This window comes from Drosophila erecta, unplaced genomic scaffold (assembly GCF_003286155.1).
Source record: "Drosophila erecta strain 14021-0224.00,06,07 unplaced genomic scaffold, DereRS2 tig00000021-arrow-pilon, whole genome shotgun sequence".
Lineage (NCBI taxonomy): Eukaryota > Metazoa > Arthropoda > Insecta > Diptera > Drosophilidae > Drosophila > Drosophila erecta.
In genome coordinates this window covers 20,816,432-20,844,274 of record NW_020825198.1, presented here as the reverse complement: position 1 = coordinate 20,844,274, position 27,843 = coordinate 20,816,432, and the positions used below count along the sequence as shown (strand labels likewise).

General features: G+C 43.0%; 1 protein-coding gene across 2 annotated transcripts in view; it reads left to right on the top strand.

The window, feature by feature from the left end:
• The window catches only part of LOC6546158, a 42,292-nt gene that overhangs the window by 12,673 nt on the left and 1,776 nt on the right, over positions 1 to 27,843 (top strand). For both annotated transcript variants that reach the window (XM_026976753.1, XM_001973516.3), the window contains 16 exons: positions 13,784 to 14,488; positions 17,370 to 17,506; positions 19,048 to 19,235; positions 19,299 to 19,402; positions 19,480 to 19,722; positions 20,060 to 20,190; positions 21,147 to 21,329; positions 22,441 to 22,470; positions 25,382 to 25,573; positions 25,644 to 26,053; positions 26,106 to 26,321; positions 26,375 to 26,708; positions 26,765 to 27,031; positions 27,086 to 27,269; positions 27,326 to 27,532; positions 27,590 to 27,791. In XM_026976753.1, the coding sequence (XP_026832554.1) occupies positions 13,784 to 14,488; positions 17,370 to 17,506; positions 19,048 to 19,235; positions 19,299 to 19,402; positions 19,480 to 19,722; positions 20,060 to 20,190; positions 21,147 to 21,329; positions 22,441 to 22,470; positions 25,382 to 25,573; positions 25,644 to 26,053; positions 26,106 to 26,321; positions 26,375 to 26,708; positions 26,765 to 27,031; positions 27,086 to 27,269; positions 27,326 to 27,532; positions 27,590 to 27,791 (3,733 nt within the window). The remainder of the gene's footprint in view (positions 1 to 13,783; positions 14,489 to 17,369; positions 17,507 to 19,047; positions 19,236 to 19,298; positions 19,403 to 19,479; positions 19,723 to 20,059; positions 20,191 to 21,146; positions 21,330 to 22,440; positions 22,471 to 25,381; positions 25,574 to 25,643; positions 26,054 to 26,105; positions 26,322 to 26,374; positions 26,709 to 26,764; positions 27,032 to 27,085; positions 27,270 to 27,325; positions 27,533 to 27,589; positions 27,792 to 27,843) is intronic.

The following is a 27,843-nucleotide window of genomic DNA, read 5'->3' as shown; positions in this document are numbered from 1 at the left end:
TAGATAGATAGATATTTAGTATAACTTTACTTTTGCTCCAAACGTGTGGTTCAGATACATATTAAAGATACATTTTGTTGAGCCTAGTACCTGAAACTGCCAATAAATGATTTAAATACTTAATATATTATTACAATTTTTTTGTACCAACTATATTATTGGCAGTAAAGACCTTAAATTTTTCCCTGTGCCTTTTAGTTTGCATCCTTTGCGCTCGCTGACAATTCCGTTTGCCAAAGGGAGTTAGCAAAAATCGATGAAATAATCTCTGGCTAATTGGTTGAATGGGAAACTTTTGCTGGTGACTCCCGTTCCATCGCTTCCTGGCCAGCAGCCGAATGCCCAGTTGGGTCCGTTTTGAGCATTGTTCAGCCCGTTCAGCAGGCTGACCTCTTTAAACCTGTCGCAGCAGAGCAATAGCCACTCCGTTCGCTCTCCGGAGGCCCATTGCATCCACTCGGATGTGCTTTGCATGCTCCAGTTACTCCAGTGGCTCCTCCAGCTCCAGCTCCAGCTCCAGCTCCATGGAACTTTTGCTGCAACTCGAATGAGTCCTATCAGCACCTGCTGGCCTGGCCCACTTGGCAGTTCAACTTGCAGCATTAAATATGTGGCCAGAGCTCCCAACTCCTCGCTTGGTTTTATGGAAAAATATTACACGGAGATTTAAGTTTTCGAGTTCCTGGTGCTTAGCCGCCATTTACCTGGCCACCAGGTTGAAGTGGGTTGCGAGTTGAGGGGGCGTGACACGGGGCATGCCCCTCTTCAGCCATTGTTGTTGCCGTTTCTGTTGTCGTTGTTGTTGTTGTTGTTGCTTTGTTGTGGCTGACACAGATATTATTGTCTGAAATAAAATCGTGTGGCTGTGCCTTCCAGACGGGGACTTCCTCTGAATTATTTTCCGCCATTTTCGCTTCTAATTTAAGTGAAATGTTGTTTTGCCATTGTGGTTTTGTTTGTTTATACATATTTATGTGTGCTTTGCGGTCGGCGCATCTACATGTATTTTCATATTGTAATGCTCTCTTTTTGTTTTTGCGTTTCGGATGGCTTCCCATATTGTAATTTGTGCTGCCCTCCTGTGCATTGTAATTACTTGAAGTGGTTTTATCTTACTCTCATGCTAATGCGCCAAACGGTGTTTAAAACCGGACGAACCTTTCAGTATGTTTGCCAATTTTTAACTCAAATATTAAATCACATAAGGAGTACAAATTGAATTGGATAATTTTTATTTTACATATATATTATTATTATATTTAATATATTATATTTTTTTTTTTTTTTGGGTTATTGTTACTATAATTCAGTCAGAAGTTTGCATAGCAAATAACACCCGCGACCAAATAAAGTACGAGTATATAAAAATTGTATATAGTCGATAAAGCCAAGACCGTCCTTCCGTTTCGACGCGAACTATACCCTCAGTTTTAAAGCAATCTGCATGAATATATTATAATATATTCATATATAATATGACTAATATATACAAATTCCGCTCATATTTCATGCATAGTATAGCTGCCATAGAAACAATCGCAAAAGACAAGCTTATTAATGGGATGTTGTTTTCAATCATCTATTCTAATTCGATACACACACTTTTTTCGATGATATACTCGTTCTCTAGGAGGTTTTCTTTTAATAGGTTTAAGTTTGGCCATCTTTGATGTCAGCTGACATCTGTCGAGTGCTTTATGTGCACTTTGATTGGGCAATTCATGATGAATAGGTTAACAGCAGAGCAGCGATACCAAATCGTTGAATTTTATTTCGAAAATCAGAGGTCGTTTGCGAAAGTGCATCGTTTGCCTCGCCCGTTTTATGGTGCTCATAATCGGCCATCAATTCAGACCGATAAGTTTCGCAGCCAATTCACTCTTTTGGACTCTTTTCAATATTTGGAAAATATTACGGCAGTTGAGGCCAGTGTAACAGCAAACCCAAACACTACGATTCGTTACCGTGCGCAGGAGTTATACCTCTGCCCATCGACATTGTGGAAGACCATTCGCAAAGATTTGGGTATTATTACGTCATTAATGCCATCGAATTTGCTTTCAAATAAAAAAAATCTGCTCCCTGCATTAATTTGGTATTAATTTTATGGAAGTCGGATGCACATAACTGCCATAAATTCGTTGTTTTCGGCCATAAAGTGTTTATACCAACGTTTTTTAAAAGTGTAATTACTGCAAGGGGAAAATGAATAGACTTGCCGAAGATAGCTTCCCTTCCTGTTTTCAAATTGCATTTCCATATCTGCGAAGCAATTACTTATTTCTGCATCAATATTGGGAAAAAATATTTATTCTAGACGACATTTCAGGGTTTATAGCGCTTAGAACAGTTGTACTGAAATTCCTGATGGAAAATTCGCAAGATGCAGTTTACCTGAAATCGGAAAAGACATCCTGCGTGGGAAGTTTCACAGGTGATGTCGAGGAAAATCTCTTTGGGATTTATTTAGCTGACATGTCTCGTTTATTTGGCAGAACGAGTTCCGGAAATTGTTTGCTACTCCGGGGCAAAGTGAATTTACTTGGCATCTTATTTGACACATTTCTGTCTTACGGATGTGAGGTTCAACTGTGACATTATATTTAATATCTTCTAAAGTGTTTTCTACTTAGTAGTTCATAAAATCCATTGTGTTAGTTTTTAAATTTTTATTTTTCGCACTACATTTTCATAACTATCTTCTTCATTTTAATCAGTCGGCCTTGCTAAACTAAATAGTTTGCTTCTCAGAGTGATTTGTTAGCAAGACTTTAGACTTAGGGGTCATTTAATAAGAAAATTGTATATATGCACCATAAAACTTTTCTCAATTGTTTTAGCTGTCACCAATAAATTTATTGCATGTCCTTACAACAATTGCGAATGTGTCTTTATAACGGCTTCTTGACCTCAAAACTAATTTAAAACTTTCAATGCGACACTTCACTTCCATTCAAGTAGCACACACCATTAATCTAAAAAGAGTGAAATTTAGTGATATCTTCAATATCAATGGCAGGACCATTTCATTGTTGAGAAACTGCAATTTTCTGCCAAAAAATTTCCATTCAGTTGCTCCAAAGAAATTCATGGTTTGGCATTTCCGCAATTTTGAATGCCATTTTATGGCCATAACTCAAGCGGCAGAAACTGCAGTTTTGGCTTTGCTGTTGACCACAAACTGCCAGGGAGCGTCAAGCTGAGTTATGGTCAACGATCGCATCTGGAAAGTCCCGGGAAAGCGCCGGAAAATCCCCCCACCCCGCTTTAATTCACAATGATTGCATGCGTGCGAGCGTGCGTGAGTGTGTTTTCCTGATTGATGGCTCTACTTGGCGCTAACTAAACGGAATGTTACCCTTCCGCCTTCCACCTTCCACCTTCCTCTTTTCTCCGGCGTCCTGTAAATCGCATTACCCAGTTTACCACTTGGCCCAAAGAAGATGCCGCACAGCCATTGGTAAATTGCTTTAGCCATTCTGCTCATGCTTTTCCGGAAGCCTCTTTCCACTCGTCCATTTCGGTGCTTAAATTTAATTTCCCCTGCGTTTCTGGGGCCAGGGCTTTTGAATTTCGGTATTTGCATTTTCCGGTGCGAGACGAGGCCCAGTTTCCTTTTCTGGCTCAGTTAATGAGCTGAGTGAGTACTTACACAAAATTAAGTGTTGTCCCACTTCAGTCTTCGGCCAACTTGACGGGGGAAACTCGCACACACGGCATAAAGGAAATGAAAATGGAAAAGCTGCGCACAACACAAACAAGAAGTCGCAGCGACAACTTGAAGAAGGAAAACTTGCTCCCGTCCCGAATCTCATTCTCATTCTCATTCTCGTTCTCATTCTCAATCTCAAGCTCCAACTTGAAGTCTTTTTTCCTGCCCTTCTTCTCGGTTGTCTCTTTGTGCAAATCATCATAAAGTTGGAGATAAGTTTTCTCTTTCTATTAAAAAAAAGGAAAACAGAAAATAATGCGAGCTCCTCCTCTGAGGAATACCCTCTGCTGCAGGCAACAATATACGCAATACCCTGTAATACATATTGTATATTGGTTGACATGTTTCGGTCACTAAGTGATTTTAGACAACAAAGAATTATAATTATTAATTAATTATTCACCTTGACAAAAATTAAGCGGTATTTGCATAGATTTTTCTTCTTCAACACTCCTCACTAGAACCCGAATATGCCTTCGCCACCGCACAATTACAGGGTGTGCAAGGAAAATACGGGGAAAATGGGCAGTGGTTGGTCACAGGAGAGGAGCGCTGGAGTTGGGGAGTGGTGGAGTGGGGAGTGGGTCGCAACGCGACAGGAAACAGGCTTCAGCGACAGGCGACATCGACAACAACAAATGAGAATGTTTGTTGTCCTGCATGCGTGTGTGGGTGGGTGTGGGTTGGGTGGGCAATGGCAAATGGTAGATGGTAGATGGGTGGCCAGGAGCCCCTTTCTGAGTAGGGCACAAACAACTTTTCGTTGTTTGCCTGACAGTTGGGCCCGTGTTCTGTACTTATTTCTACCTCTACCCCCTGCGCGGCGGCCCTCCGAATTTGCCGGTGTCAGAACAAGCTGATGCCCGAAAAATTTACAGCATTTTAGGGCAGTTTACAACGCTGGCTGGCAGGCGGCTCACCGACACACAGACTAATTCAATAAATGCACGTGGCCGGGATGCAGGACACGTGGCCCGAAAAAGTTGACATAAATCTGCATAAAATATTCGCATATGCAAAAAACTTCCATCACCATAGGCAAAGGAGCAAAGGAGGAGCTTAACTGGCATGTTTGCCAGCTCGTGAAAGGGGGAGCGGCTGGTGGCTTAGGTGGCTAGCCAAGGATCTCTGGCTCCAGGACCTGGGCTATCATTGCAGCTGCTGCTCGGCAGCTCCTTTGCCGAGCATTATGCATGACAGCCATTGAGAAATCTGTAAAAATTATGCAAATACATTTCACCAATCACTTAACTGCGGAATGCGGGGGCCGACGTGAGATGCGATGAGTTGAAGGATCCTGGATGACGAAGTGGCAACCTGTGTGGCTCTCTAAGGACATGCAGTGAACATTTCACCAGGGAGAAAAATGCGTGTGCTCACAGGAGGATGCAGCCATCGCCAAAATAACCGAAACCTGATTAAGTTGTTGAACTGTGCCGTCGCTCACTCGTTATCCTGAATAATGTTTCCCGTCCTTTGGCCATTAGTTATGCAGCGGAAAATACAGTGTCTTTTGAAGGGAGTTAGTTAGAAACTTCTTTCATATAACTTAATCAAAGAAAATGTGAGGGAAACCTTGTCGATGAATAACTAAATAGCGGAAGATTTCTTTTAAGGCGAAAACGACGATGCTGCTTTAGGAAATAGTTACAAAAGGAAAGCCAATGCATTTAATGAGTTTTGCAGTATGCAGAATTTTTCGGTAATGCTTTGGACTCAGCTATTTAGCATTATATTATTATATTCTATAATAAATAGTTGCGTTTAAATATTAATTAAGGCAAACAATACTTGTGTTCCAGTTTAATTTGTTCGAAAATATCCTTTCCTTTACATCTTGTAACATCCTAATTAAAGCTTAAAGCTAAGCCGTAAACGCTTCGGCCTCAAATTACGGCAAATATCCACCTCATCTCCGCCTTCCCAGCACTCCGCAGGAATGACAGTCACCAGGCCAAACGGGTAAACAAATTCAAGACGAAATTGATGACATGGCATGCCAAGCAAACAGCACACACACACACTCGCCCACTAAAATGTCCTCACACACACACGTCAGCTGGTTGACATTGCCGTCCTTATCGCCGGGAAAGTCAACGTCGTTGAAGGAAAAGCAGCTCCCCATTTCCCGGCGCTGACAATTTTTACAGAATTTGGATTAAGTGGACTTTGCTGTCGACATGCTAGCGCAGTTTTGACGAGCAGGCGGCGGCTGCCAGTTTTCCGGGGGAAAGTTCTTCGGAGTTTTCCCACTGCTTTGCATGCCGACGTGTTTGCCAGCTGGAAAGGTGGAAAGCCGCGGAGAGGTGGTGGTGGAAACTCGGTCGATAGGAACAAGTTGACATTTCCTTGGTGGCTGCAAATATTTGCTTACGTGTCAATAACCCGTCCAGTGATTTATTTCATATTTGGCCTGGGTGCTGGTCGTCCTGCGGAATAGTTTCCACGCTGCGGCTGTCATTGACATTTGATATTCATTGTCAGTGGTGTGTGTAGTTTTCCAAAGGGTTTTCCTTTATGCACACTTTTTTATGCACGCCGCCATACATTTTTCATGGCATACTTATGAGGGCAAAGGCCCATCGGCAGACGCTTTTGTCCTTAAAGCCACATAAATTGTCCTTAAGGAAGGCGGGCGAACCAGGTTTCGGGGATACGGAAAGGTACTTTGCAGCTGCTCTGTGTGAAAAATGCTCAATCAAGCGTTAGGGCCTTATCGCATACACAGAGAAAATGGCCCGAACTTAACAGATATCGTATAGAATACATGACTCAAAATATTTAAAGTCCATTAAGATACATTACTTGCCTTGTTTTGGTAGAGCGGTTCAGTAAAATGCTTTCTTATTTTTAAAACCCTTAAAATGAATTCATCCCCACGAACCCCAGGGTCCTTTTCTCTCCGTATGAGCTTAAGGATATCTGTATGTGTATATGTGGGCATCATCATAACCTCTGCTGTCTGCAGCTTTCGCTGGGATAAAAAACATTCCTTGCCTGATTTGATTTAAACGTTTTACTCCACAGACAGTGGAAATGAAAGGGGACTTTCGGAAAATGTGGGAAATGTGCGAAAAGTGGAAACCCCGCGAATTGGGAGAGCCTGGTTCGACATGGTTTATTCATGCAGCAGTCGCATTATGCAAATAGCTCTCGACTAGCACTTGAAATTTGATTTTTTATTCTTCCGTCAATTTCTACTTCGATTTCTCTTCGCCATTTGTTGCAAAATTCTGAACGCCAGCCACAAAAAAAGCGGCCCTGTGGGTGCGCCATTCATCTGCCTTTTGGCGAAAAGTGGCTAACGCTGAGCGGCTTCTTTCCGGCATTGATTTTCAGCACTTAAATCAAATTACATAAAAACCTGAGCCCCTTAAATCAGCACCTTCTCCCTGTCAAAAATTGAAGCATTTTTCTGATGTAAATTTGAATGGAAAACAAATTACTGGGTGGAAAAACAATTTTCCTTTAAACAAAACGAGGCGTTACATTATGTCGCACCACGCACTCAAACTCGCGAGGAAGTGTGCCCCATTGCCAAGCGGTTGGGAAAATCTTTTCCTTCCCATTTCCCAGCAACGGCAGATGCGAGCAGACATTGTGAAGAATGTTCAGCAGCTACGAGATACAAAATACGACAACGCCCCGGTCTCCATGATTTGAATACTTAGCATTGGGAGAATTCTTGCAGCCACCATCGCCATTTGCTAGGCCTTGTCTTTAATGTCTTGCGAATGCACTGCAAAAAAATAGGCGCTTTAGCATCGGTTTTAAGCTCTATAAAGAGCTGGGCTTAAATGCGTATAATTTTATTAATTAGTTAATATTAAAATATTACATTTGATGGAATAAGGTTGTTCTTATTACAAATTTATTGTTTTCAAGTATTTTAGGCATAAATCTTTAGAATAACTTAGTTACTCATTGAGTAATTTCTAGCATTCATTAAACAAACAACTTTAGGGGCTCTTAAATGTATCCCATTTCCTTTATAAGAATGTTTATAGAATTGCACCGAATATGAATTTATTAATTAAGTAATATTAAAATATTACATTTGAGTGAATAAGGTTGTTCTTATTACAAATTTATTGTTTCCAAGTATTTTAGGCATAAATCTTTAGAATAACTTAGTTACTCATTGAGTTATATCTAGCATTCATTAAACAAACAACTTTGGAGACTCTTAAATGTATCCCATTTTCTATATAAGAATGTTTATAGAATTACACCGAATTTGAACTGGAAGTTGGTTTTATTTATTCTCCGTGCGCATTTCATACATGTGGGTCGCGCATCCTCGAATGCTTCACAGCTTACAAATCCTTGGCACGCACATCAGCATCAGCATCAGCATCAGCGTCAGACTCGCGTCATCAGCTTAGGCATTGTGTTTGTTCCAACAAAGGCAAAAGTAATTCATGCAATGCGCCGGAGAAGAATCAACGCACATTCTGAATATTTGCTAAGCGAAATAATAATAACAACAACTTTGGTGGCATGAAGCGGAATCAGGCGGAGATGTGACGACGATGAATGGTTGATGGTTGCCGAAGGAGGACGAAGGACGCAGGACGCAGCGATGACAGGCCTGACAGTTATGTCGAGGGCTGTCCTTTAGCCGTGTGCCTGCATTGCTGGGCATTAAAATTAATGGCATATGCACAAGATTCTCCGCCAAGCGTTGTTGGCACTCCAATCGATTTAAGCGCATATCAATCAAAGGTTTGCCAAATTTGCCGAGGGCTGCACCAATATTTACTCGTTCTGCTTGGAATATATACTTGTATACATATCGGAAATCATTCAAAAGTAATCAATGCATTCGAGTAGAACAGCACGCGGATGCCTGATATTCCGCATTTAAACTAGCCCACGGTACGCTCTCCACATTTTTAATTAAAAAGCCAGCGGACTAGTGCTCGTATTTTTCGTTTATTAAGATTTTATTTGAACACGCATGGGTTGTGAATTTTTTGTACACAGATCTACGAACTATTGAACATATTGGTCATGCATTATTGAATTGAATGCGGTGTTTGTGTGGGTTCGCATAAAATATGGCTTCCTTTTTTCGTTCGTAAATGCCGACCAAACCTCGAGTGCCTTTAATTATTCATTCCTTGTGTGACCCATTAGTTGGGAGCATGAGACTATGCTCCCTCATTAAGTGCCCAATGGTTTAGGCCCAAAATCGCATGGAAACCCTCCATTGAAATCAAATTTCCCGCTTCCTGTCCTGCGTCTGTCATATTAATTAGCCATCCCACATCGAATGGCAGTCCGCCCCTAAACTAAAAACTAATTAAAAGCCGTGTCATTGGAAAGCGCGGACGTCGGGGCATCAAGCTTTTCCCAAATTCGGTGCTAATCGAATTGTTGAAACGCAATGAAACGAATGTCATTGAGGGCCGAAAGAGTCTAAAAGGACCACCCGCAACCCCTTCCATCGCGGCTATTCAATTCATATTCATTCCGGCCATCAAATGACGGCAAATGACAGCGAACAATGAAATCAAATTAAAATACACTTTAACGCCGCGTCGAGTGAATGACAATCAAAGGCTAAACAATGGAATGCCACCGAATCGATGCAAAAACATTCGGCCCGGATGGCTGAAACGATTTTGAATGCTCGCAGTTTTTATTGCCGAGTGACAGCCGTAAGGAAAATGCCATCAATTTTCCCGAAAATCCCACCATGAAGGCTTCAAGTGCTGCGTGCTGTGCGAGTAATTAAATTCTGACATCTCGAATGTTCATATAAGTAAGCTTAATTTGCTCATGTGCCAGCTTTATGACTTCATGGAGCAGTTAAATATGAAGCGGAATTGAAGGGCGTAAATCTGACTAAGGTCAGTGTAATGTTCATTATATGTTTGGCAAGAATGTAGGAATGGAAAAAGTATAAAATAAGGAATAGTCAATCTATCATAGATTATAAATATGGATCTAGATTATGTATTTATCTTCTAAAATTGTTATTTATTATTTTGTGTAGACAATCTGTATTTAAATTATAGTATACAGAACCACTTTCTTGGTGAGTTAGATATTGTTAAAGCTATTATAATCAGTGTTTGTGTCAATGAGTTCATCTTCTTTGCTCAGTGCACTAAGCAACCATATCCTGTCCCCTGTTCCAATGGATTTTTGTACTTAAAACAAACAACTCTGCCAAAAGAAATCAAGGCTGCCAGCTCTCTCCAGTTTCATTAGCCATGTTAAGTAAACAAGCACGCCCGCAAGCAGAGGCTCTTCGACAGGATTCGGAATCCTGGATTCTAGATCTCCAGCATTCGTGCCACTAAGCGGCTTAGTGAAAGTCCTTTGCCAAAGAAGAAAAGCAGCGGCAGGGAGTATCTGCATGTGGGAGTCTTTTTCTGCGAGGGAACTTGAGATGATGAAAGTCACTTCGGTGTTTAAATAACTTTGACGCGCTTTCTGTGTGCACACACATACAGAAACATACACACATCCTGAGTGGCATTTCCGGTCGTAATGGCGAACACATTGCCAGCGAAAACTTTGATGACGTGGGCTTGAGCTCAACGTGCCGAAAAGAAATTTGACTTCATGGAAAAAGGGGCAACTTGGGAATGCTGGGAGTTTGTCTGTGTGCGTGTATGTCTGAGTTTTGGAGCTTAGCTCGTTACAATTTAGACCCATTGCCAACTTTGGCGCAACCCAAAAAGCGACTCTCCAATTTACGTCGACCAACTTTTCAAGTTGCGCGATACAATTTGTCTCGCCTTATTTTTCGGGGCCAAATTGCTGCAATTATCATTTGGCATTTTGGCTTGCGAATCCCAGCGCTAATGAGGCGTCTGGGGCGCTATTGAATGCATTGAACCACAGCGCTGCAGCGGCCAAAACGCCCTCGCATATGCAACACAATTTAAAGCCACACGCACACAAATGCAATTTGAGTGCGTGTGCATCTGCACTTCCCTTTCCGCTGCGTCATTGCAATGCCATTTGGAAAACTTCGTGAGGGGGGAAAATCAAAGGAAACATAGAAAACAAAAAGTGAGTGACATGCACAGCGACTAAAAATGTAAGCATATATTTTGGAAGTTGTTCAAAAGTATTCCTTACTTATATGCAAGACTGTCTAAGTTACATTGGCAATGCCAAGAGATATGGGCATTGAAAGTGGTGCAAAAGTCTCTCTAGTTTCTCTCTGTGTACCACAAGTCAAGCTCCATTCCGACTCGCCACAGAGAGCTTCTGCGGATGAGCGAAGGAGCGAAGGAGCCAGTGGCGGCGCAATGATGATAAAGACGATGATGACTACCGACAGTGCCAACACACACAGCAGCAACAGTAACGACAACTGACACCAGCCGTTGGTTGCAAGAATTCTCAAGTCCTGCCACACTTTTTGTGTGCAACTATTTTGCATATGTGAAGGCGGAGGGCGTAAAACGTGGGGTTACTAAAGTCACGGTGGGTGGGTAGGTTAAAAGGGGAGCCCAGTGCTTGACGAAAGTTGATATCGACGCCATCCCTTTGAGATCCATTAAAGCGGCAGCAGGCTCCATATCCATCTTCTGGCTCGTAAACAGATATGGGGATGGCTATATCTGGGTTGATAAGCCACTGCAGTGATGTGATGGATAAAAATGGGGAAAAAACAGCTTCTGTTTACGCTCTCTGCTCGTGAAGAATCGCAGCCAATAGCTTTGACATTTTTAGGGGGAAGCCATCTAAGCGAAAATGTTTTGCTTTAAGACAACGCATTTGGCCGGATAGAGCTGGCCCATTAAAACTTATGACCAATTTAATGCACGACTAGACAACGTCCAGATTTCCAAACCCTGCCGGGGGAATTACTTTAGCACTGCATTTTGTGGCGAAATTCACTGACGCCAGACATTGTAATGGCCAAATTGCAGGACAGGATTGGCAGGAGTGGCGCAGTGGTCCTCGGCCATCAAATTGCTGAAAACATCCTGCTGACCTCGCTACAGTCGCCACTGGCTTATTGGTTTCAGCGGAAAGTGTTCTATATATTCTAAAGCTACATTATATACTTAGGATTTATTATTATTATTACTTTGTAATATATATATTTATCAAAAGCCATATTAGTAGTAAACTTTTTTCATGAAAAATGCATCAACTTAGTTAAAACCAAACTATAATATTAATATAGTATATTAAATAATTTTTATGCAGGTCTATGAAATTTGCATATACTCGTATTAGATTAAAAACAGGAGTTGACTGTCGACAGCGGGAATTTTCAATTTTGTCGGCACAGATTTTTTGGCATACAGTTGCCATATTGTACATATTTGGCATATGTAAAGACATTTCATTAAAACTTCACTATTTTCAACAGATTAAAAAATATTCCGAAAACATTTGCACATGATTGAATCAGTTATTCGTTCAGAACCACATAAGCCGTCTAATTTATCTTAGGAATAATCTTATTGTCTATTGACATCTATTGCCACATTCCATTAAAAATACACCATTTTCAACAGATTAAAAAATATTCCGAAAACATTTGCACATGATTGAATCAGTTATTCGTTTAGAACCACATAGTCGTCTAATTTATGTTAGGAATAATCCTATGATATGAAAACACACCCAAAGGCAATTTGTGAAAAAGTTTATTGAAACTGACTTAACTGCACTTGCTCGTTGGTGAGATCACCAAAAACGGTCCCCAGAACTCCCAGGAAGCAACCAGAACACTCGATTCCAAATAAACCGCTGCTGTTTTTGTGTTCCCTGGTGCAACAAGCTGACTGCGAAAAACATGGGCATCAGTTTCCGTCTGGTTGCCGGCGTCATCTGCTGTCTGCTGACGCCACTGAATTTCTGAACTGAATCTGTCCCCGGGAATTCATTTCCCCCAGAGAAACCTCCATTGAACCCCAGCCAGTGCCTCGTCTGCACCATGTCTGGGCATCTAATTTAAATTATGCAACTACTTTTATTTTTTCCATTTACATTTCCACTTTTCTGGTCTTCTGCAATTTTCGCTCTCGCTGCCCGAATGTTATAATTTCCCAGTAGTGGTGCTCATTTACTAGCTGTTTGGGCAGTGTTTTGGGGTCATGCGTGGCAAGGCCCCCGAACAACATTCATAAATCATTGGCAGAGGTGGCGAAACAGAGCAGAGCCGCTGTTGTTTTTCTACTCATCATTATCACTGGCAAGCTGGCAAGCTGCAATCGACAGCCCCAGGAAAAGCCCTTTTTCGTAGAAAAGCCCGGAGCAACGTTGCACTGAAAACACATTAATCAATTCCGACCGACTTGCGGACCAGCCAGACCGCCCTGCATATACATATATTCATTGTGTAGAGTGGATAGTGGAAAAGTCGGGGAAACAAGGACAAAATAAAACCGTTACACGCCCAGCGAGCGCAACAACACGAAAAAGGAAAATCATGGAAACTACTCGTAACTTTCCATAATGTGCAACGCGCGTGAAAATTCGTCCTCGGCCCTGCGTGGAAAAACGCGAGTAAGTCGCAGTGAAACCGAAAAATAAAACCAAAAATTAAGGGTTGCCTGTGCAAAAAAGCCAAAAACATAAGGATAAATTGTTTACGCTGCAAGTATTTATGGTTTTCACTGGTCAAAGGCTGGGCCGCATCGCGCGAATTTATTCCAGTGTTCGAATACTACTATATACTACTATATGGTATAAAATATATTATATTCTCGTATGCGCAGCGATAAATATTTGCCCATAAATTTGGCGTGTAATCGGGCAGCGAGGCGTGTGGAAATTCGTTTGCCGCAGGCATTTGAATATTTTAAAATATTTCACTGAAGACCCTTGATTGTTGAACTCTATGCGCAGAATTTAATTAAATATTATGCTGTGCTAAAGCGATTAGACCATGCCACATAATTGTTAATTTGTGTGCAAATAAGGTGTGCATTTCATATTTGTGAATAAGGCATTGAATTAGTTTAAAATTCATTATTATTATCTATATTCCAGAATTTACAAATATTTGACCATTAACTGTTTTTCTTATCACAAAACATAAGGCTATAGAATACTAAGAACATCTTTTATTTCTTGCATCTTTTTCAGACACAACAGTAATGACATTGAAATGGCGCCAGAAATACAAAAGCAGAAAAAGGCCAAAGAAACTAAGACAACGAATAATCGCAACAAACACTGCCCCAGCAAAAGCAACAACAACAACACCAAGCCATAAAGCAACAACAAAAGCAACCAGCAGACTGAGAGAAACAAGATGCAAGCTGAGGAGGCACAAGAAATGTCTGCCAACTGAACGACACAGAAATGTGGCTAAAATGCTGCTGAAAGTGTCGACAAATGCCACACAATGTCGCGCAATTAAAGCAACAAACACACCAGCTACAAACACAATGACTTCCAGCTGCAGCGAACATTGTCAGTCGCAACAGCAGCAGCAGCAGCAGCAGCATCACCAGTTGCAACATCAACAGCGGCGACATCCACTTCCGGCGACGCTGACGTTGCTCCTCTGCCTGGGAATCAGTTTGGGCATGGCTGCCACAGCAGCAGCCGCCGGCGGAGGAGGAGCAGCACCCGGTTCCGGATCCGGAGCAGCTGGCTTCCCATCCAGCTCCAGCTCCTTGGGACCCGGCAAACCCGCCAATCTGCAACTGGCACCCGGCTCCTCCGCGACGGGCTGCTCCCTCGCCGAATTCAGCTGCTCCAACGGAAGATGCGTGCCACTCAGCAAGTACTGCAACAATCTGAACGACTGCGGCGATGGGAGTGACGAGCCGCGATTTTGTACACGTAAGTGAAGTGGGAATCAAATCTTGAAGCAACCAACTCACTTAGGTTCATGGTTAAAATTAAAGTTCAATATAGAGACTTCAAAAATATCATAAATTAATTGTCATATTAATTAGTTTAAAGATATTTGCACATATTTTCTGACAGTGTAGCAAGGGTGAAAAGCTGAGTAATGGAGCGAAGGCACCATAACAATGTGTCGAAGGTAATTATGTAAAGCGGAGCATAATGAGAGGCAACCCGAAACGAGCTGCAAAAGTATTGTTTGTTCAATATACCAGGCAATCGATGTGGGAAGGGTGCGTAATTGAAAGAGTCGGGTACATCAACTATGCAACGAGGCAGAGGCAATGTTCTTGTCAAGTTTGATTTTAGGTGAAAGCACTGACACACAAGTCTTTGCTGAAATTGTCCGCTTAGCACAGAAATATTCAGCTGAATTGTATTGAATTTAATACGTATACGCCACGTTGACCATTTTGTTTCTTATACCCGCTATTACTTGGCACGTTTCTATGCGCCTTTGGAGCCCCAACCTGGAATTTTCATGTGCAGCATTAAGCGAAGAAGGTCGGAGATCCCCCGCCAAATCGATTGGTGTGGCTTCCGCCTGCAATCCCCATGGCGGACAGGCAGGTGCGATCCTGGAAGCATTCAAGCTTGTCAAGCCCCATAACCGTCCGGCAATCATCTCCCTCCGCTGCATCCATTCACTGGCCGCTCTTGTAAACACGGCCTTCATGTGTAAATGTAATTAAGCACTCCCCGCGCGCACATGGAGCACCACACTGATTGGCAACCATCCCAATGAGCCACCCATTTCGCTCCCCATTGGCCCTCATAATGGCGGAGAAGTGAACTTCTCACTTTTGCCAATTGGCTGCCAGCAAGCCCCATCATTTTCGTCCTCCCGCTTCTTCCGGGATGTCCTGCTCCTGCTCCTGCTGCTGCTGCTGCTGCTGCTGCAGGGCGCGCCATGTCAAGCGTTGATGAATTTAATTAAGTATTTTTCAATGACATCCAATGAGACGGGTGACCCAAGTGGGCGGCATCGCTGTGATGAACAGGGACAGAGCAGCTCGTGGCGCTTTTAATCGAACAACGAGCTTATCGACTGGATCCCATATATGTTTGCACTTGTTTGTTGAAGCCAAATGACAGCAAATTATGGTCCAGTCGTGCTGGGTATACCAGATAGACTGAAAAATGTGTTACAGGTAGAACGAAGAGTTACCGACCCTATAAAGTATACATATTATATGGTCGATTGCTATCTATACGTTCGCATGAACTAATAAAGCTAGAATGTTGAAAGGCGAGGATTGATGGGCGAGGATATCTGTTGGTTTATCTGGAAACTGTAGGAAAACTGCTTTAAAATTGCCAAAACCTCAAATCAATAATTCTTCAAAACTGCACAAAAAAGTGCAAGGCCTTCAAAATACTGCTTTCAGTGCGAGAAAACAGTTTTGCAATAATTCTTTTGCTTAATTACCAAAAAGTTAAATTAAATGGTACTGATTCCCATCTGCCATCTAAAAACTATGAATTAATGGTTATTGCCAGCGATTAGTTATTATTGCACTGGCAATTATAGGCACACCCTCGCCAGATGGAAAATGGCTTTCATGCATGTCAGATAGAATGACAGAATGATAGACTGACAAACTGGCAATCAGGCAGGCAATCAAACAGGAGCACGCCTACAGCGATCGAAATTGATTTCCCAGCAATCCTATAATTATCTAATTGACTATTGATGGCTGAGCGCATAATAAACTTGATTGAATGCCCAGAAAGCAATTAGAGCACAGCAACTAGCAACACTTGAGCAATTTATTTCGAATTGAATTATTTTATCCGGGGGCTGTCTCTCTGTCTGATTCATATGCATTTTTAATAAAACTAATTGAAGCGCCAGAGGAAAAGGGATGCATTCTAAAGGGAACCAAAAGAAATTGCCAATTTCCATGCAAACTACTTTTGCTATGACTCTCACTTCGTTTTTGGAGACAACTACAAAGGGCAGGACTTATTTCCATATATGCAAATGCAAACAAGCATAAATCATTCCGGTTTGTGGTCATTCAATTATGAAAAGGATTTCCGAATTGGAATACGTAATCGAGGGAAAGCTGGGAAAACAGTTGCTATATTTTCAGTTCGCAAGGCGTAAACAATTCGATTGAAAAGTTCTCAAAATATAGCTCAACAAAAATAATATGGAAACTTGCACTTGAGAACACAGTTTTCAAGAAAGCTTCTTTTGCCAGTTTTTCTAGCTCAATCAACTTCATTTCTATATGCGAGTAGAAAGTTTTAGAAAGTTTTGATATAAAAGGAGTAACAATAATGGGAAGCTTCCAATATTTAAGTAAAAATAAAGTCTAACAGCTAATTAAATGTATTTAAAATACTTCTCAAAATTAGAGCTATATGTATTCAGCATAAATGGATCTCGATTGCATCCGAAGTTAATGTGCAGTAAACTAAATACTTAGACAAGAGCAATGAAACCAAATCAACGTAGCATGTAACATGTAGTCCTTGAGATAAAGTTGACTGAATTTGCCACAAATTGTGTGGCAAACATTTTGCACCCTCCTCCGAAATGTGAATACATTAAAAGCTAAGTACCTTAAATTATTCACGCAAATGGATTAGTTTACTTTGCGTTTCAATCAGCTTGCATATGAAGCTAATGTTATGTTAATTTGATACATTGTGTTAGCATCTGCCTGGTCTGCCGATAATTTATGGCGTGACGAATGCCATTCCCCACGGCCTAGTCGTGGTGATAATCGGGGACTTTGCTCCTCGCCTTTTGGGGTTCTGGGGGCAGCGTGGCATCGCTAATTGCATTTAATATATATATTTGCAGGCTGCAATCGCACCTACTACGGAGACATTGGACAGACCTACTCCCTGGAGTTGCACCGCCCCAAGCAGGATCGCGTGCCCTTTGTGTGTGTGCTCACCTTTACGGCGGCAGGTGGACAGCACGGCGATGTGGTGCAGGTGAGTCGAGTCGAGTGGGGCACCAAGGATGCCAGTATGATTTACATGGACTTTTAAGGGGTCTACGAGCGTGCAGCAACATATTTGTGGTCAATGAGTCCAGTGGAACAGTTCTTACAGCTTTTCTTGTTATTACTGCATACTTCTAGTGCTTCAAAACCTTAAACAATTGAAACACATTTTGAACACTTGTCGATATATATATAATATAAAATATAATATTATATAATATATAATATTATATAATATATAATATGTATAGAATATATTAGAAATGTATTAATATGAAAGTACCACGTTTCCTTGCAAGTACTGAAAATATTTTAATTATATTGAAAAAGAAACTAGCCTTTGTACAAAATGATGATGCCATTTATGTTATCGCGCTATTTGAATTTCTCTCAGTGCACCAGGGCTGGCAGAGGTGAAGGGGGACCTCTCTGCATTCGCCATTATAATATATCGATATATATAATAGAAAATATAATATGATATATGTATAATATATATAAAATATATTATATTATTATTATATTAATATGAAAAATCCACGTTGCCTTGCAAGTATTGAAAATATTTTAATTCTATTGAAAAAGAAACTACCCTTTGTACAAAATGATGATGCCATTTATATTTATAGCGTTACTTGAATTTCTCTCAGTGCACCAGGGCTGGCAGAGGTGAAGGGGGACCCCTCTGCATTCGCCATTGCCTTTCACATTTCATTTTGTAACGGGATAAACTACGCCATTAAAAGATAAGCAATAACAAAGGCGTGTCAGAGGTCGGGTGGTGGGGATTGGGGCCACGATGGGTGGTGGGCAGTGGGGTGGTAGGGCAGAAGCCATATTGATTTCAAAGCCATTCGCCGGAGCGTAGCAAATCCGGCACAACTCCCCTATTTCGGGGGGGTGGGGCGGCGGGAGCAAGTGCCGGCGCCTGTTAGTTATTACGCCACTTCACACCTCCAATTGGAATAAGGGATGCTGCAGGAGCCGAGGTGGAGGAGCACCCGGCGTTGAGCCAAAGCCGAGCCCTTGGCATGCTCGAGTGCGTCCCAAGAGCATTCGGCACTGATATGGACTGAGCTACGAGCTCTGACCGAAACTTTATTACTGACACCCCCTTCGGCGCATCCGGCGAACATTTTTTCCCAGCAGAGGACTATATAGACTGGATTCGGGCAGGGTCATGCAATCGGGAGTCCTAGAAGCGTTTCTCCTCCCCCAATCGTTCAGCTAACTGTTAATGGATACATGGCTATCATTGAAAAATAACAGAAGTAGTTTCATGTCAGAGAACTAAAAAGATAGCCAAAACAATAGACTTTAATAATTTGTATTTATAATTATTTAATATTAAAGCATTCCAAAATTAAATTTATAATTTACATGATAAATCTGGCAGCATGTATCGTTAATGCTCCTAATGTGACTCTATGATATAATTAAGCTAGTACCATAACCCTAATGGTCATTTGGCCACCCCACAGTAGAGAGCCCACAACACAGCTCACACGTTTATTGTGCGAATCGCCCTAGGTCACCCTGGACAGCTTCACGATTGGCCGGTTCACCTCGTACGTCCATGAGGGCTGTCCGGACGGATACATGCAGATAGCGGAGTCGGCACGGACGCCCATCGGCGGAATGTGGTGTGGCAGCTCCTGGGGACCAGTGCTCTTCTACAGCGAAACCCGCTCGCTGATATTCACCATTCGGCTGAACAGGTGCGTCCCGAGTCTGGTGCATAATTTACCCACCCGATTCATGTCTATAAATACAACCCACAGGCTGGCGAGGGATCAGAGTGGCTACAACTTCGACTTTCGCATCAGATACAAGGTTCTGTCCAGGGACAGTTCGGTGACCCGCTACGGGGGCATTAAGCTGGCAGGTGCGTGCGCCCGCTGGGACTGGAGTCGATTCCAAATCCCTACTCCAAATCCTCCCGTTTTCTGTTTCCCGTTCTAGAGCTGGCGCAGTGGCACAACCGCAGTAGCTTTCTCAATCAGCAGCAGCAACAGCAGCAGCAGCAACAAGGTGCTCCTGGTATCCTGGAGGATTTTACCAACTCCAGCGGAGCCCGTTCGGACCGGTATGGCCAGGACTTTAGTCTTTTCAGCGCCTATGCCAACAACAAGACTTTCATGGCCTCACTGGAGAAATCCTTGGCCAAGGACGAGCAGAACTATACGGAGCCCAAGTACTATCTGGGTAAGTTGGCAAGAGAGGCTTGGAATAATCTTTGGATTGTATAGCTTAAGACTGATCAAATCCAATGGCTTTCAGTCAGTGGATGAGCACCATATACGTAATTGTGGATGCTATAAGCAATCCCAACTAGGCTATCTTTCAAGAAACCTGCATTTCAAAGTACTACTCATACATTTATTTTAACATAATTTATTTTTGGGTTATGGAAAGAACTGTTTAAATGGAAAAATTAATCTCCTCCACACGTCTATACTCTGGACATTTCCCCACTGCCGACTGTCCTTAATGACTAATTGAATATTATTTCTGGCTGGGACATCTGCTTCCCGCCTTGCAGGTGACCTCATACCCGGAACATATTGCTCCAGGATCTTCAGCGACTGCGACAAGAAGCCGTGTCGCCTGCAGTCGCCCAACTTCCCAGGCATCTATCCACGCAACCTCACCTGCTACTACGCTGTGCGACAGGTGAGCAGAGAATAATTAAAACGAAATTAAACTCCTGCCAGGAAGTCTAATGTTCCGGGGCTACAAGCCGTGCCAGGTCAAAAGGTTAGGCACCCCTTACAAACACAGGGTTTAGCGGACTGTTTTCTGCCTCCTGGGTCATAAAAATACTCGCAGCCTTATTTTTATTCATGACACAGCAAAGTTCAAAAATCAAGGGGGCTAGGCAAAAAAAATTAAATGGCAATTTACATTCCAAAATAGAATGGGCTTTTATTATAATTAACTGGAGGAGCAGAGACTGCCGTCTGAAGCGTCCCAGCCTCCTTGGAATTTTTAATATGTGGCAGGACGACTCGTTGCCATGGGCAATCCACTGTTAAAGGTCTCACATACTGTGGAAGTCCTTTTAAAATTACAAATTGTTTACAGGCTGCCCTCCTTTGTGTCATTGAACTTAGTGCGGCAAAATTGGCTTGCACAATAATGACTGAGCTTTTAAGGTATTAAGAAGGGAGAAATAGCATTTAAAGGAGCCGTACTATAACGAACAAGTTGCAATTGAATAAAAACCATCTTATGCTCCACCGATTATAATAGGAATATAAAACATAAGAGGAAGTAAGAACATTCAAAACATTATTAAGAATGACCGTTTATGTAGAACAGGTTTAAGATTAGCCATCTAAGCGCACTGTTTTAAAATAAAAATAATTCTTACAAGTGGTATTATTTTAAAGACATTTTGCCTTCTGCGTGCGCCGCATAAATTACCCATTTGAGTACGAAAAAATGTAAGGCACAAAGATCAATCACGATTTACAACACCGACCAGAAAATTGCGTAATTTAAATGCTCCAATTAATCCTCTCATTCCGACTGCTATTCCGAACCCCACAAAAGGAATGGCGCTGTCAAACAAAACATTCTGCGCGCTGCGGCTCATTAATTTGCATTTAATTCTCCTGTCCACACAGCACGACGTGCCCCATGGCAAACACGCCCTGATTCTAGTCAAACAGCCCAAGGGCAATCTGGTCTGGATTTCCACCCAGGAAACGGCCGCGGCGAACAAAATGGCACCGCCGCCGAGTGCCAGCGACAAGGATAAGAAATTCGAGCCGAGGCTGAAAACATGGAATGACTGCGACTACATTCAGGTAATTAAATCTGCCTTTAAATGCACTTTGCTCCTCCTTTTCTCTATCTATCTGTATCTGTATCTGTATCTGCATCTGTATCTGTATCTGAAGCCGAGTACATCTCGCCTTTATCCCCTATCTATATCTGTAAATGTCCCTGCGATGAACTCCTCTGTGTTTGCATTTGCCAACTTTAACGAGGGGGTCCAGCATAAAAATTACTTCCTCTGTTGGCCGGTGGCCGGCAAACGCGGCCAATGGAAATATACGGAGGGAGTGGTTGGGTGGAAAACTGGTGGAAAAACTGCGCAAAAAACGACAAATTGAAAAGGAAATGAGCAAAAATCTGAAATCAGTTGTTTGCACTCCCCTCTCCATTGCGACCGCACCCTGCGTACTTTTCCTCTGCTCTTCCACTGTCATAGCCCCGGCATTGTGTCTTCCGATGGCCATGTCCTCATCCGAGTCCAGGACGAACTCCACCGTCCGACATTGCCTTGAGCACTCGATAGGCTCCTCTGGCCAGTCGCGGGAAGTGTTAATTTCGTAGCGTTTCTTTTTGTTTATCTTCGGGCAGGCAGAGCGGGAATGGAACTCGTCCTGGACGGGGCGTCCTGTCCACGAAGCCTACGACTTAAAAGGGACAACTTTTGGATGAGCTCTTAATGAGCGTTGTGTATGCAAAATGAGGCATTAATGGGGGATAAGCCGGAAAATGTGAAATATGAACGATACGAAGTGTGGAAATAAGCTGGCGAAAGGAATATGCTTGAAGGAATGGTTCCTAGAATAGATTTTAATAATGGTACCTTAATTATGTTTAAACTAAAGATGCCCTGAAAATGGAAGTTAAACTATTGCTATTCCCTTGACCGTTTTAATTTAGCTTTTTTCCGTAAGCCTCAAAAAATACTTTAAAATAAAAGAAGTTATGTAGAAGCTATGCGTAAATATTTAGAGAATAATTAGAGAAGATTACTTATTCTTAGGTAGATTCTACCCAAAAAAAACCCTAAAAACTTTCCCTTCTAAAATCACTTAGTTTCTCAAATTGCACCAAACTAGAATTTGCTATAAAATTCGTAAATCTGAAGTACCTATAAATATATGTATATATTTTCTCCAATAGGAAAATGTAAAGCCCAAATGGAAATCCACGGTAATGCAAAACTACATACATTTCTCGCTCAGTTCAGTTCAATGCGAATCAATTCAAAACTCATGTGGCCACCAATTAATTTAACTCGTGTACTTAGTTAGTGAGCACTTGACCTCTGGCACCCTACCATCCACACACACCCCCTATTTCACTTTCTCTATTGATCCACCCTACTATTAGCAACAATTATTTGCCATCTTTTGCTGTTCAAGAACAATTAATCAAGATAAATGTATACACTGCCCCCCGAAAGCCCAGCAAACCAACGACAAATCAAAATGATCTGGGTAAATCGACATCTATGGAATATCTATAGACTAGATAATATATTCATTAGCACACGCGCGAGGGGAGGAATCTGTCATTGGATTTATATTAATGAACACTTGGCACGCACATCATAAATCGCACACAAAGGAGGTTTGCGTTCTGAGGACTGAGAACTGAGGACTGGGGACTGAGGAAACCGAGAGGCGAGGACATCAAGGACATTAGTGGACGAACGTGCCTGGGTCCCATGTAAATAATTGCCCCGGGCATTCATCATACAGAAAAGCAGAAGAGCCAAGGATGCTACTCTTGATGGATTTCCCACTTCCGGGCTCCATTCAGAGCGCTTTAAGTTGATCCGCCGCAGCGGTCAAAGACATTCCATCCCCCTAAACATCATCTGCAATCCAAAGGGGGAATGGAGGTGGGGATGGTGGAATGCCCACTAAAACGTTTTGACGATTTCCGTGTCGAGGAATTTCGCTTTTAGTTGCCCATTTAGTCATCAGCAACTATTCAATTTAGCTTCGCAACAAAATCCCTGCTGGATAAGAAAGGGGAGGATGAGCCCTGTGCTCCAGATCCCTACAGCAATTCCCCCATTAAATGCTCGTTATGGCAGCAAGGCGTGCCAATCCCTGCCTCCTAACCCGGAGACCAAGAGGGCTAACCCCTTTACTTTTTGCTTATTCAGTCGGAAAGCAATCCGCTCGGACGTTAGCACCATTTGCAGGGATTGCAGGATCCTGGACTGGGCCTGCACTTTGCCTACACATTGTCCTGCTTCTGCCATTCCCAGCTCTTTTTTCCAACTTTTTGTCTCGCGCTCTTAAGCCAAAATGTCCAAAAGTGCTGGCCATTTCGGTGCGGCATGTGTGAATAATCGCCGGATGGCGAAAGCCTCGCAGCCAGTGATTCACGAAAGGAATGGGAGACCGGGCAATAGAACAAATGTACACACATGAAAAAATGCCATTCAAAATTATTAAAATAAACGATCGATTTGGATTTTTTTAAAATGTACCGCAATATACAATTGGCTACAAAAATGCCAGTCGATCAAAAAAGAGCATGCAGTTTTTCGCTTTGCGGTATTATATCAATATGCATTTAATTGCCTTCACATATCCCTAATGAAATGAAATCACCCAAAAATATATACACATTTTTATTCAAATCAGAAACCATTTATTTTACTCTGGCGTATACATATAGACCAAAAAATAAGAAGCCCAAAAGGCGAAAATACGTACGAGTATGTCTCCACTAATTTGTACAAATGCCGCGCTTTCAATAAATTTGCGGTCTCAAATTACCTGGACCACACTCACGGCTGTGCGGACTGTGGCTCCGACCCGGAATCTGGTCTGCGGTCTCGGGCATAGTTTAAATTTGCGGCCAGCTGCACAAACAAGGGCCAACCGGAAGCAGAAACCCCAGCTTAATTCATGCAAAAAGTCGCCGGCCACAAAACTAATTTGTCATGCGTTGGCCAAAGGTAGGAAACGCCCGTGGACGAGGACTTGGTCCGAATGGCAGGCTTTATGTCCTGTATACACCCACTCAGAATCCTCATTGGCAAGGCCAACTCAATTAAAATGCGCACAATTATGCGCCAAATGCCAAAGCCAGCAGAAACCGCACAGGAATGCACGTGTTTCGTTCATGCGAGATGCGAAATCGGGTATCTGCTACCTGCAGATACAAAACCTTAATGAAGTATCTACTACAAAGTTTACTGAAGGAAGTGCAGTTCCAAGTACTGACTACTTCATATAGTAATTCCTTTCTGTCTGTCTGAACCCAGCCTAACAAAGTTATTTTCATGATATTTCATGAAATTTTGATATAAAAAACCATCAACATTCCACCCAACAATCTGTCAAATATCCTGTAACACCCCTAATTTTAGTACTTTCTGTAATAAACCGCATAAACATGTTTCATCCGTTTAAAACAAAACTTTAAATGGTCCTAAAATGCTTGGCACTTAGTGTGCATCAAGTGCCGGACACATCAAAGCCATGGTGCTCAACTCTTTAGGCCAGCTCCAAGTCCTTCTTACACTTCCCTGAATTTCCCCAGACTAACATGCCGCACCATTACTTGCTATCGTTCCTGGCTAGCGGAATGTAACCAAAAATCACGTATACGTACAGTAGCCATTAAGTAATACGAGAGATGCTGCACTTTGGGTCCACTCCTTTACAGCAATTACCGTCCCTTTGCACTCAGCTCGACCCCACCCCGACCACCAGATCGCCCCTTTTGGCTACACTCGGCCTTTAACTTCACTCACTACACCGAAAACAACAAGCGCCACGTTTATGCGTCACACTGATCACCTTTGCAATGCTAAAACTTCTCTTAGATGATACTTGCCATTAAACAAAGTACACTTACGTAGGATCTACTGCTGTTGAACAAAAATTAGCAATTTAATACAATCTAGAAGGAGTTATTCACTGTGTAGCTAGTTAGTGCCACCCACATGGTGAAATCAACAAGCACCACCCACATTTGTCGCCGATCCACTCATTTCGCTCTCTCCTCACCCACTCTGTTCTCCTTCTCTTTCGCCCTGCTCTCTGTCTCGTTCTCGTTCTCCTCTTGTCTCTCGATGTCCTTTCGCTACCCGCAGGACTACGTGACCGTGTACGACGGCTACACCACACGTGACCCCATCATATTGAAGTTCTGCGGCGGTGGTCAGGCGGTGCCGGCGGCCGTTTCCAGCGGCCCGGAGCTTCTGGTTGAGTTCAGCACGTCGCCGTTTGGCACCTTTACCGGCACCTCGTCGCAGGTGCTGCCGCTCTACGGATTCCAGCTGGAGGTGAGTGGGTCACCAAATGGCAAGGCAGTAATCTGAGGAAAAGGCTTGACTTTGTTTTTCCCCTTTGCAGGTCGAGGTTCAATTCGTGGACATCCAGAGTCCCACGTACTCGAAGAACAAGAAACCCTGCGAGTTTTGGATTCGCGGTGCAGGTCGCGGCATCCTCGAGAGTCCCAAGCACTCGCTGGCTCCGAATTCCACATGCCTGTATCATCTGCAAGGACTGGGCGTCTTCAAGACCTTTGACCACCTGAGCTTGTCGCGCAGGACGAGCAGTCAGTCGGGGCTGCATCAACCGCTTTCCCGGTTCAAGGTTTGGATTTCCGTTCTGAAGTTCAACTTGGATCCGGAGTTTGGCCAGATAGATGAGACATCCGTGGGCGCCATTGGCGTGCTGCAGACGCAGGAGGATTGCAGTGGAATGCTGCGCATCTGGGATGGAACTCTAAGGGATGCACCCGTTTGCAAAGACCTAAACTGGTAGGTGATTCATCTAAGACACAAGGAAACCACAATAATTTTAACTTTTTAGCGCCACCGAGTCAAGTGGTTATAACACCCTGGGTCACTATATCCACAATTCCACCAGTGTGATTGCCAGATTCTGTCGGGGCACCATTCCACGCACCTGTGATCGCTCCAACATAAACGAGACCTACGCAAGACCCTGCACAATCTCCGAGAGCTATGTGTCCAGCAGCGATGCCATCACGCTCGAACTGCGCAACACTGAATCCACTGTATTAAGGTGGGTTTTCTCTTGAAGTACTAGTCGGAATCCGTAGTAACCCCCTCTTTTAGGCCACTGGATTTCAAGCTGAAGTACGAGTTCATTGATTTGCATCAGGATGGATTGCCTTGGGGTGGTGGGGAACACGACTGCAACCGTAAGTTTCTAAGCAGCATGATGGATCGCAAGGATCCTGCCATCTTCCGCAGTGTGCGCAACATATTCCTATTTGGAAGAGGAGGCACTAGGAACCTGAAATGCATCTATAAATTCGAGGCCCAACGCGGCGAAAGGGTCAGAATAAAGATGAGGAAAGTTACTACCACCAACAGACCTTGCTATTCACGCGTGGATGAGGACATCAATCGATCCTTTTGCTATGGCGACACCAATGTCCGCGTGGAGGTAGCTTTAACCCACTTTGAACTTACCAATCTTACTTATTAATAACTTTACTTTAGATCTTTGAGCGACCCTACCACGATTCCATCTTACTTCATCGAGGCTGCATGTGCAACTCCTCCAACCAATCCCACCTGCCAGTGGAGTACACTTCTACAAGTCGCGATGTGGAGGTGCACTTCATCGCACAAAACATGACCACCTTGGACGACCCAGATACGGTTAACTTCGAGGGAATGTTCGAGTTTGTCAAGGCTCCAACAAGTTGCAAGGATGGACGCAGGAAGTTCGGACCAAGTGGCACTATAGATATGACCTTTGGAGACGTATGTAGATCCATAAACTTTGGGAGACACAATTCATATTCTTAATTGTATCAGGTGGAGTGCCGCTCAAGACCCTGGCTGATCGAGCCTTCCAATGGCAATAAGTTTTTATACGTCCGACTGAAGGCCATATTCTTGAGTAAACACAATCCCATGCAGACACTGAACGCGACATATGTTCAGACAGATTCCTGGAGATGTGAGACCAAGTCTAGGGCTGTGCTGACCACGTCAGAGGGTAGGGTACAATGTGTTCCATTATTGTTCCACGTTTACAATTCTTAAATCCATTAGGTCTAACCATTGTGGCTTGTCCGCTGAGTCCCGACTCGAATGCCTACGAATTTGTGGAGATATTTAGCTCCGGTTGGAATGAAAGGCCCAATTTTGCTCTTGTCAATCGATCCCGAGCCATTAGCGTCGAGTTCCTGCGTCCTGGCAACGGGGAGTACTCGTTCAATTGGATGGAACTGATTCCCAGGCCCACGCTTAGCATAGCGGGTAAGCTTAACAGACGATCCTGGTTCAAATGGTGTTGTAATTGATCCACTCTCGCAGAGGACTGCCAGTTTAAGTGTGCCGAACTGGGTGCCTGTGTAAATGCCAGTGTCTGGTGTGATGGCGTAGTTCATTGTCCTTCTGGGGACGATGAGACCTTCCTGCAGTGTTCGGCCTTGATGAAACTGCCCGCCGAGATCCTGGCCACGCTCTGCCTGATCTTTGTGCTCTCGTGTTGTGCTTTCGCTGCCTTTGCCTACAAGTATGTGATCTATTACAGTGCATGTCGACTAGTTCGCTAATTTTTTACTTTA